The sequence below is a fragment of the Excalfactoria chinensis genome, chromosome 13, assembly GCF_039878825.1.
Source record: "Excalfactoria chinensis isolate bCotChi1 chromosome 13, bCotChi1.hap2, whole genome shotgun sequence".
Classification (NCBI taxonomy): Eukaryota; Metazoa; Chordata; class Aves; order Galliformes; family Phasianidae; genus Excalfactoria; species Excalfactoria chinensis.
This window is the reverse complement of record NC_092837.1, coordinates 15,613,667-15,624,916: the sequence shown is the minus strand read 5'-3', so window position 1 is coordinate 15,624,916 and position 11,250 is coordinate 15,613,667. Positions and strand designations below refer to the sequence as shown.

General features: G+C 60.6%; 1 protein-coding gene across 6 annotated transcripts in view; it reads right to left on the bottom strand.

Moving 5' to 3' along the window:
* Window positions 1-4,434: 4,434 nt before the first annotated feature.
* The window catches only part of CXXC5 (CXXC finger protein 5), a 37,361-nt gene continuing 30,545 nt past the window's right edge, over window positions 4,435-11,250 (bottom strand). For 4 of the 6 annotated variants that reach the window (XM_072348413.1, XM_072348409.1, XM_072348411.1 and 1 more), the window contains exons 2-3: window positions 8,681-9,682; window positions 4,435-5,449 (exon numbers count right to left, since the gene is read on the bottom strand). In XM_072348413.1, the coding sequence (XP_072204514.1) occupies window positions 5,405-5,449; window positions 8,681-9,466 (831 nt within the window). In that variant the 5' untranslated portion in view covers window positions 9,467-9,682 and the 3' untranslated portion in view covers window positions 4,435-5,404. Of the gene's footprint in view, window positions 5,450-8,680; window positions 9,683-9,803; window positions 9,948-11,250 lie in introns of those variants that run through there. The other 2 variants (XM_072348412.1, XM_072348414.1) reach the window with 2 other exon arrangements.

The window sequence follows — 11,250 nt, the reverse complement described above, 5'->3', positions numbered from 1 at the left end:
CCCTCTTAGTTTCAGAAAGTATCACATCAGTTCCTTTTGGATGGAGCTGAAGTGGTTGATTCCTCCCTGGCCTCTGATCTAACCTCCCAAACAACAAAACCCCACTCCTTCTCACCCCCCAGGTTTAATCTTGCCACGTACCAACTGCTTCCTTGAAGCATCCCACACTTCTGCCTGCACCCAGGTGCCCATCAGCTCCCAGAAGCGCCCACTCTCAGGTGTGTCTGCACATCATTGATGCCACCAAACACGTGCCCAACCCTGGAACAAGGGGACAACACAGAGCTCTCACTGCAAGCTGGAGCTGCACCCCAGGCTCACTCCTCTCTTTGCTGCCCTTGCCCCAGCACCCTGAGCTGTGTGGGACGGACAGCCCACAGCCCAGTGCGACCCAGTGTGATCTGCTCAGCAGCCGGTGCTGTGCACAGCATTCCTGCAGGACCTCCTGCTTCCATGAGGCTTTAACTTCCCAGCAGAGCTCGAAAGAGCAGAGCAGGGACTTTCCATGGTGGTGACTGCATAGCCAAGGGGGGATGGGAGGTGGCCTGACCCCGAGTGCCCTCACCAGGGAGAACCAGGAGGTGCCCGGGCTGTGGGCTCTGCTCTGGTGTGGCTCAAGAAGATGGCAAACTCATCCAGAAGAGTCAGAGCGGCCAAGAGAAGGCAAACGGAGCCCGTTTGTGTCCTTGCCCTCCTCTCCTGGAGCTCAGCCACGTCCAAAGAGGGGAACATTGCCAAAAAAAATGTGACTGGAATATGAATATGATGCTCAGACTGCAGCAGTGGTGGTCACCCAGCCTGAACCCTGCAGCCTCAAAGCTCCATCCTGGCTGCCCCGACTGCCCCGGCCCCAAACCCCACAGTCAGCCCCTGCCTGAGAGCCGTGCAGACTCTGCCATCACCTACAGCTGCAGCTGATGCTGCAGAGGGTGGCCGGCCCGTGGGTCCCAGCCCATGGGGGAACAGCTCTCTGCCAGCAGCACTGGGATCTCCACTAAGAACTTCCTTCCCCAAGTTTAGGAGGCTGAGACGTGCGGAATAAATTACTTGTGACACCAACTCCTACACTCTCGGCCTCGCGCGGGATTTAGCCACCAGGCTCCCAGCTATGTCAGCGCTGGTTATTAAGGTCAGGAGAAGTCGGGTGGCTAAATCCTAATGGGGCTGTCCCAGCTGGGAGGCACGGAGAGGAGAGGAGAGGAGAGGAGAGGAGAGGAGAGGAGAGGAGAGGAGAGGAGAGGAGAGGAGAGGAGAGGAGAGGAGAGGAGAGGAGAGGAGAGGAGAGGAGAGGAGAGGAGAGGAGAGGAGAGGAGAGGAGAGGAGAGGAGAGGAGCTCTTTGCTCTGATCCGGGTGCAGCCGGGGCTGTTTTGCTGCTGCTCTCTAAGTGGTTTCGCTTATCTCTTTCCTCCTCCACTACCTGAGGTTTCAGGCGCTCCGGGGAGATGTCTCCATTAACCACAGTTCTCTCTGGCAGTTCTATTTCATTACCAATTCTCCTCCAGCCAATCCTTCCCTGCTTTTATTTTCATGGCGATTATTTTCACAAACCCTTTGTTTTCCAGCCGTACTTAACCTGGCCGTGTCCCTTTAAATACCACGGCCTGGGCAGAACAGGGGATCAGTCCTCTGACAGGAGCTAAAGTCCTGTTTGATCTGGATTAGATGCTGATTTTGCTTACCAGACTAAAGACCGAGAGGGACCACGCAGTGCCTGTGTTTGCACAAACCTGCCTGGTCGCATTCCTCCTCTTTCCCGTGTCCAGCTGGGGCTGAGCGCAGCGCCGCGCTCACGGCTTGGAACCGCGGCGGAAAATGGTCACTTCGGTGGCGAGGGGAGAAAATGGAGGTGGAGGGCAGAGCCCACGGCCGTGCCCCGCACCCGGCAGGGTCACCCCGCTCCGGCCCCTTCCCCCGCCCGTCGCTCCCTTTCGCTGCCCTGGGGATGCGCGCCGGCCCTGCCCCACGCCGCCCCACCCCCTGCCCCGGGCTGGGGTCCGTCCCACATCCCCCACTCCGCAGAGCATTGTGGCCACGCCGGGCTCCCGCAGAGCGGCCGTGCCGCGCCGTCACACAGGCACGTACTGCCAGCAGAGCCAATTTAAACCTCCCCCTGCGGCTGTCTCCGTGTCGAAATGTCAGGGCTGGCCGCGAGCAGCGAGTCGTGCTGCCGCTGGGAGCCCAGCATGCGGGGGAGCTGCTGGGAGCTGCTGGGAGCTGCTGGGAGCTGGGGCTGCGCGGACCGACGTGAAGAGGGGGCTGTGGAAGGAGCCCACCCCCACCCCACGAGCCCCGCTCTGGTGCTCCTGATGAACGAGGGCCACCCCTGCTTGTGCCGGGTCACACACAGCCATCAGCCAAGGGTCGTTCCATCGTGGCTGTGCCTTGCAGCCGGTGCCAGCCCCGTGTGCCAGGCGGGGCTGCCCGGAGCCACGGAATGGCTGTGTTGGAAGGACCCCCAGCTTCCCAGCCCCACCGCTGCCATGGGCTGGCTGCCTCCGCATCTCAGGCTGCCCAGAGCCCATCCATGGCATGGGGCACCTCCAGGGATAGGTGCTCACGCCTCTCGGAGGGGCAGAGCCACGGTAATGAATGGAGACCTCGATGTGCTGAGAGCAACCTGTGGGCCGCAGAGCTGGGCTGTGTGATGGGACAGCCTGGGGCACAAGTGCTGCACCCACCTGTAGTGTGCGGGGGGTTTGCAGGACCCATTGGCCCCAGGCTGTCAGCAGCCCCACTGCAAACCCCCCATGGGCAGCTCAGAACCCAGCTCCCCACTGCTGCTCCTCTGCTCACCCCCCAGCAGTGTCATGCTGTGGCCACGCTACCACGACATCCTCCCATCCCTCCCCGCTGCGCAGAGGCCACAGCAGTTTTCCCCCCGATGCCGCAGCATCTCTCTCAGTAGCCTCCTTCTGCCGTGGCAGGCCGACCTATTTCTCACAAATCCTGACTGCTCTGCCCTTAAAGCATCCTGACGCAGGGCTGGAGCCGGCCTTGGCGCAGCGGCAGGGCTGCGATTAGCAGGATTGGTGTGAACTTTGCAGCCGGCAGACAGCGGCTGGAGGGGCCGCGGGTCGGGGCGCGGGGGCTGGTCGGGATTAATCAGAGCTGAGAGCGGGGGGCAGCACTGCTCAGTGCCACGGGGCGGAGGATGGAACAGGGAGGATGGAGCAGGGAGGATGGAGCAGGGAGAGGTGTGCCCGGCACATCCCAGCACCCGGGACTGTTAGGGCAGGGAGGAACCCAGGCAGAGATCGGGCCACAAGGAGATGGGCGTTCTTAGCCCAGATGTGAAAAACGTGGAGCTGCCTGGGGAAACCTGGGGCAGAGCTGGACCCCTTCCATGGCAACCTCACCAGCGGCCAACCAGGGCCGGGGCAGAGCCGGGAGCTGCCACCCTGGGCCCCAGCACCGCCGGGCAGGCGCAGCCGGTGGGAGGTCACGCCTGGCCGGTGCTGCTCGTGGCCGGCCCGCCATCCGGCTCAGCTGAGGCACATTTTGTTCTGTGCTTCCTGCATCCTGCCCCAAGGGCCGTGCCGGGTGGGGGGGGGTGGGTCAGCCCGGGGCCAGGCTGCAGCCCCCACCGCCCCAACACGGCACCGCTGGGCCCTCCCTGGGAGCTCCACAGTGGCACGGCTTCCACGCTCTCCGGTCCTTTGTTTCTCCCAAACCTGTTTTCCTTGCTGGAGAAGGCTCAGCGCTGCGTGCGAGAGCAGGCAGTCATGGGGGCCGCCGGGGTGAGAGCAGATGTTGCTTGGGGAGCCTGGGAACCCCCAGGCGCTGCCCTCTGCCCTGGCTGTGGGCTCGCTGCCCACAGGACAGAGCCCACGTTCGCACGCTGCCCCACTGCTCCGCTGCCCGGGGCACACATCTGGCCAGCAGATGCTGGAGCCAGGACAAAGCTTGGCTGCATCCCCTTCCCAGCCGGGGTGACACTGCACACTGCACACTGCACACTGCAACCCACCTAGCACCCCCCATCCTGCAGCTCCAGCACGATGGGGAGTGAGTGCAGTGCAGCCCCCAGCCCGGCACAGCACAGCATGCCCCATTCACTGCAGGAGCCGTCCCGGATACTGGGCATTTCCTGCCCACCTGGCTCACCTGGAGGAGCCCCAGTAGCTGCAGGCTCTGGGTGCCTGTCCCAACAGGAGGGTGGCAGCGCAGTTTCTGTGGCACAAACCATATTGTTTGACCCAAACAAACCGCACGGCATGGCAAAGCTCCGGCTGGGCAGCCTGCACACACACAGCGCTTCCCCCCCGGCCGCCCCACTGCGAGGAGCTGGGAACCCCCACCAGTGCCAGCAGCCCCACGGCCACCCTGGCCCAGCAGCGTCCCAGCACAGCTGGCAGCAGAGCACCCTGCTGCTGCACCGCCTGCAGGCCGGGCAGGTGGCACGTGGGGACGGGGAGAAATAACAGAGCTGAGAATGACGACACAAAACATGCATTCATTTTATTCACAAAACCAGCCTGGATCGCTAAAACATTACAAACAGCATTTCAATTTAATGGTGTGGAGAGCTGGAGACGGGGATTTGAACAGAAGAGAAAGATCGCTTTTCGGAACTGCTTCAGCCCAGGTCCTGCATGTTGGTTTTACTTCCATTCCAGCCTCAGCCCGTTTACAAACGTTGCTTCCAGGAGCGCTGCAGCGCGGGGCTCTCCTGCACTCAGCGTTTCTTGCTCTGCACGAACAAACTAACAAACAAGGACCTTTTCCTGCTTTTTTTTCCTCTCCTTTCTTACATTCTCCTTTTCCTTTTGCCCCCAGGCCGCCATTTGTGCAGCAATTGTTTCCTTCCGTCCGTGATTCCAAACCTCTCGCTGGTTAAACGTAGGCAGGTGAGCGGCGAGGAGAGGGGAACTACATCGCTTCAAACATATTCTCATTTATAAACATGAAGTCGAGGCATTCTAGAAACTATCCACTCTATTGGATGACGGGAAAGAATCAAATAAAAAGTATAAATGAGGGTGCAATTAAACAACTGTGCTAAATTACAGTAGTGCTTATTAGTAACTAGATTTGAAAAGGTTACTGTAAATTTACATTCCCTACACAAATACTGCATCTTTCACACATAAACAACATCAACACCAAAACACAGAAAGAAACTGATTGTCCATACTCTGTCTATTAAGTCTCGGTACTTTACAGATCCATTGCTTTTCTCTTTTGATTATTTTAATGGAGAGCAGTTAAATGTCTGACGAGGACTCGGAGATGTTAAACAAACAAAAAGAATTATAAAAACAGGAATGAAATTTGCGAGAAAATATTTTTGGTTCTAAAGAGACACAGGTGCATCCATTCATTTCAGCCAAAATCCCTTGCCTGAGACAACACAAGCAAGCAGTGACATTGCACTTGGATGACAGAGCTTTGGGATTCCCGTTCCTACTGAAACCATCTGAACGCAGCTCCTGTAGGAAGCATCACCTTCTGGAAAGGAAGAGAGAAGGGGGGGGGCAGGACAGAGGGACAAGGCGTTAGGTGGGCAGCTGAGACCCCTGCGGGGCTGCAGGGCTGGATCTGGGGCTGCAGCTGCTGGAGCAGGAGATGGGCAGCCAGCCCTGCCCAGCCCCACAGCTCAGCCCCCAGCAGGCTCAGCGTGGGGCTCCCGGCCAACGCAATGCAGGGCACTGCTGCAGGGCCCCGCAGCCCTCTGCCCGCTGCAGGGGAGGCCTGGAAAAGCCCTCCCGATTTGTTCCCCATGCCACACAGGCACAACCCCCGGCTTCCCCCCAGCCATAGTGAGCACAGCGGCCGGGCAGGTACGGCCCATCCTGTCCCCACAACATCCCACAGCCCACCCTGTGCTGAGTCGGACGGACGGACGGACGGCAGGAGGGACACAGCACCCACACGGGAGGCCGGGAGCAGCCGAGGCCCTGCTGGCAGCGGTGGGACCCAGGAGCTGCTGGGGACACCCACATGTCCCAGGGATGCAAGTGTTCCCAGCAGCCTTGGTGACCGCCCGCCACCCCACAGAGCAGCCCCAGCCCCAGCTGTCAGGGGGACAGCAGGCCAGAGCAGAGGGCACCCACAGAAGCCCTCTCCTTCCGCTTCTCCATACCCAACCAAGCATGGGAAAGCAGTGGCAGCAGCCCCAGCACTGTGCCAAGGTTTGGTGAGGACATCCCCCAGCCCAGCCCAGTCAAACCATGCCTGGACACGAGGAGCAATGAGGAACCAATGGGTTCTCTGACACCACCTGCAGAACAGCTGGGAGCTCCCTGAGCCCACCTGCTGCTGCACCAGAGGCAGATGGACACTGAAGTGATCCCAGGTCACACACATCACAGCGGTGCCACGATGGGGAGCATGGCACCTTCCCTGGGCAGTGGCCATACCCTGCACTGGTACAGCCCTACACCCAGCTCTGCTCTCCGGGATGAGCCATGATCCCTGCAAACTGTAACCAAGGGTCTGAGGAACACAATGCCGCTGAGCCACGGGGCTCACAGCGATGGGCAAGGGGCAGATCTTCAGAAACCCCTCACCTAGGAGGGAGAGGGAACTCCCAACAGGCCTGGGAGGTGTCTGAGGCAGCTCTCCATTACCAAAGGGAGACAAAGGGCCATAGTGCAGATGCCCAAGGGCAGATCTTGCCTCACACCTGCAATGTGACAACAACCACCGCACCAGCATTAGCAGGAGCAGCACGGTCAGCCCACCGAGGCTCTTCCAAATGGAAGACAGCTCTGTTGGGTGAAATCCCCACCGTCTGCGGCCTCTGTGTGCCCTACAGCTCAGCAGCAAAGCCCCAAGCTACGCGCAGAGCAGCCCGGTGGGTGCAGGGTTGCACTGCCACCCATCGCAGGCCCTCGACCCGCCTGGTCCAGCAGCCACTCCACCAGGACACCAGCAGCAACCGGTTATTCAGGCTCTTTAGATGTGCAGATAAAGCTTAACGGCGGGACAGGGACTTAGCCTGATTTTTATGCCTCCATAAAGGTTTAATTCTATTTTTTTTACTGCTTGATTTTAGATCAATGTTTAATCACAGCTGCAGCCCCTGTCCGGGCTCTCTGAGGACGCTGCTGCCTGCACGTGTGGCTGGCAGACAGAATGGCCCGGCAGGGTCACTGCGGGCTGCTCCTCTGCCACTCGGCTCTGCACAGCCCCTGCGGTGGAATGACACCCCTCTGAAGCCCCCTGAACTTCCCAGCCCAACACCAGCCCCGCTGTGTGCCTGCAGCCTGCCGGGAACTGCAGCCCATGGTGCTGCCTGCTGCCAACAACACAGGGCTGCAGGGCAGGCAAGGAATGGTGGCTCCCATGGCTGCACTCAGGCTGGCCCAAGGCAGCACACCGCCAATGCTGGGTGATGTGGGCTGAGACTTAATGACACGGGTGATGCTGGGACACCAGCCGGGGTCCCAGTGCCGCCATCCCAGCTGCTCAGGGCTGCAATCTCATTCAGCCCTACCAAGGAGATGCAGGGTGCAGGCTGACAGCTTGACCACGGCTGCTGCAGGAGCACCTGCTCCAAAACTCAGACGGCCCAGAGTCACCCACCATCCTCAGCCTCCACAGCCCTGGCCCAGGAATGACAGGAGCATCCTCTGCAGGCCCCAGCACTATCAAAGCGAAAGCCCTACCTGAGCAGCTCCCATCTCAGCCAGACGTGGAATGGGACAAATCAAGGGGTGCTTCGTGGGCTCCCCGTGCTATTTATTGTCCCCAAACCAGCACCGCGCTGGGAGAAGGGAGCAGCTCCTCCGGCTGATGGGAGCTGTGATTCTATTGACCCGCTTTAGGACTCTTCCGAAGAGATGAACTTTTTTTTTCCTTTCTCCCTTTTTCCAGATCACTGACTCAGCAAATTAGAACAAGAATATAATTTAGCAATACAGCGGTTTGTGAAAGACACGGTCCCCCTCTCCTCATCCCCACCGCCCAAATAGATTTTTTTTCCCCCTTCACGATTCATTCGGAGCTGATGCTAATTGAAAACGTGGGACGTGGTTAAGGAAACAGCGGGTTATCTCTTGGGGACGAGCAGAGCGCAGGCCGTGCCCTCGTGCCAGGACGCACGATCTGGCCGATGTCAGGCTGACTTCTGGCCTCCACCAGCAGCAGCATGAGGACAGGGAAGCACAGCTGATGGCCGGATGGGCCACCACAAACATCACACGCAGGACGGGGGGGATTTGCAGAGGGGCCTCGGCACAGCGCAGCCGCTCCCCAGCGCTCCATGCCCTCACCAAGAGGACCGTGTGCCTGCTGGGTGTGCACAGCCCAGGGCAAATTCCAGCCCAGCCCACGACCCAGCCCACCCGCCCCTTCCTGCAGTCCCTGGGCCAGCAATGTGCCTTCCCTGGCTTACAGCAAGGCAGCCTCCAGCCCAGTGTGTGGGTCGGCAGCTCCAGGGCCAGCACTGCTGTGACGGTACAGTCCCCATGGCCACAAAGCATCGCCCTGCAGAGCCACCCAGCGCCGCCTGAATGCTGACAAAGGGCCCCCCGGCACCAGGCGTCCCCGGCCCTCACCCAGCACACGGAGGGGCAGACCAGGGGCACAGGGCAACGCACACGGCTGGTGGTGAGAACTGTTAATGGAAAAGAAAAAAAAAGTAGGAAGTACCAGGCGTTTTATTATCTAGGGCAAGATCCGAACCCAGGAGAGCTGCCCCAGGAAGGGTTAGGGTGCCTGACAGGGGCCGGTTACCTCCAGTGCTGCAGAAGGCTTCTTTTTGAGTTCTTCACATTTTCGGAATTTGCAAATCTGGTGGCCAGTTTTGCGATTCCTACAACTGCTGCACTGCTCGCAGTTTATCCGTCTTCGGCACGGCGGGCACATGCCACATCTTTTCCGTTTCTTTTTCCCCGAATTGATGGCAGATGCCAATTCATTCTGCATTGGATACTCTGCCAAGCCAGCCATATGGAGCGCGCTCTCTGCCAGAAACACGCCAGCAGGGGTCATAATGAAAAGGCCCGGGTTGATGGGAAAAGCCCCCAGGTAAGGAAAATCGGAGGGGCCGTTCATTGTCTCTGCAGCTGAGACCGCCTCCATATCAGAGATAGCAGTCCCGTGGTCACTTGCTAGAGGAATATGCTCCTGTACCACTCTTTTGAGCATTTCTGTCGACTGAGCAAACTGTTGTAGGGCGTTCTGTCCTTCTGAGGAGATTTCCGCCACCCTGTCTAATTTGCTCAGCATACTAGAGATGTTTTTGTGCTTTGAGGTAGAATTACTTTTATCCACAGTCGCGTCGTTGCCGTTAGTTAAGGGGTTGCCCTTCTCCGAATGTTCGCTTACCGAGCTGCTGCTACCAAAGGTGGAATAGTGGGAGAGCGGACGGGACTTCTTAAGACTTTTGTTCAAAGGTTCGCTTATTATCCCACTTTTGTTCCTCCTCTCGGAGCTGACGGGGGGATGAGAGTCATCCTGGTTATTTTTTTCCGCCTCTGGCTTGTTCCCAGCGCCTTGATGGGAGCCCGAATTCGACATGGTGCACGGAGCGGAATGACCCAACCAAAGGAGAAGCACCCCGAAGCCCAGCAGAGCCCCGCCGCCCTTCTCGCAGCACCCACACAGCGGCCACCGGCAGAGCTCACGCGGGAGCGCTCATCAACGGGGCGGGAGCTCCAGGCCGGGCCGCAAAGGTCTTCAGCACAGTCTCAGTGCAGAGACATAGTCGGCGGCTCTGATACAGAACACACGGCTCTGGAAGCAGAAAAGAAAAGAGAGTTAGCACCGGCGAGAGCGAGCAGGCTTTTCAAAGCAGCTCTTCCTCCCCCTGCAACGAAACTCGGCGCCACGAACAAAGAAACTCCAGGGAACGGACCTTGGTGGAGATCCGTTCCGCTGCTCTCTAAAAGGGTCGCCATCCCGACACAGATCGGGGGGCACAAAGGGAGCCCCGGCCCCGCAGCCATGTGCCTGTGCTGCCGAAGGGCTCCCAGCGCTGCCGCTCCCGCTCTGCTCCAGCAACACGCAGCCCTGCAGGGTCTGATGCGGGACGGAGCCGGTGCTGGTGCGTGGCACGCTGCCCATGGCTGTGCTCACCGCCTCCCCGGGCCCTTGTCCCCAGGGCCGCGCTCACACCGGCACCAAACAGGGGAAGGGAGGTGAGCTGCAGCATGCAGAGCTGCAACATGCAGAGCTGCAGCACACACCTCCTGCCCACCCCGCGGTGCCATGCCGCCCCACGTCCCCTGCCCACACATCACTGCAGGGAGGTGACGACAGTCCCCTCAGCACAGGTCCCCGGCATCGCCGCAGCCCGGGGGGGGTCAGGAGCAGCTGGGCCCCGGCGTGGCCGCCAACACTTGTTGTGAAATTCCTCCTCCTCCCCTCCCAAGCACGCACGCACGCACAGGCACTGCCAGAGTAATCAGGCTTTAGAGAAAAGCTGCAGGGCTTAGCGGAGCAGGAACCCGCGTCCCCACCCCGGCAGCAGCTGGGGGAGGGCAGTGCTGCAGGGGGCCCCTCGCCGGTCCCACCACCCCGGGGAGGGCCGGGCGCAGGTAGGCGACATTCCTGCATCCCCCCCACCTCCTCCCGCAGCATCCCCACGCACGGAGCTCTGCGGGACCCCACGGCCCTCGGTGTGGCCTGGCCTGCCCGCACCGTGCCACAGCCCGGGGCGCTGCCTACGGACCAGCCCGGCAGCAGAGCCGTTGGATGCAGACGGGGGCGAGGTGCCTGTGCCAAACATCACATTACTGGAACAGGAAGACAGCCCATCTCACCCCGACGCAGGAGACAGCTCGCCTGCGGAGAAAAACACCCCCACCCTCGCACTAAAACCGCTTGCTTCAGCTGCTGTGGGATTTAAGATGCAGCGCGGATCGATGCAGGACTCGGGTTCCAGCCCGCAGCTCTCCGATTCACGTGGGAGGGAGGGAGGGCTGCGGCGCAGGACAGCCTGCCCTTCCCGAGCGGTGGCCACGTGGGCAGCGCCGCGGCACAGCCCGGCCGGGCGGCGAGAGGTGGGCAGCGAGGCCGAGGGGCGCCGGGCGGCAGCGGAGCCCGGACAGCGCCTGCAGCACGGGGATGGGTCACACCTCAGTGACAAAAGCTGCCAGCGCTGGGGCCAGGAGGGGAGCGCGGCAGGAAAAGCATCTAACGGGAGGATGTGAGATAAAGCGGCCCGGCGGCGTTATCTCACGCCCGCCCGCGACCGCCTTTCCTGCGGCCCTTCTCCTCTTCCGCCCCTCGCGGCGGCGGCCCCGCTCACCCCGCAACCCGGCGCTGCCCGGTAAAGGAGGCAGGGCGGTGGGCCTGCTGAG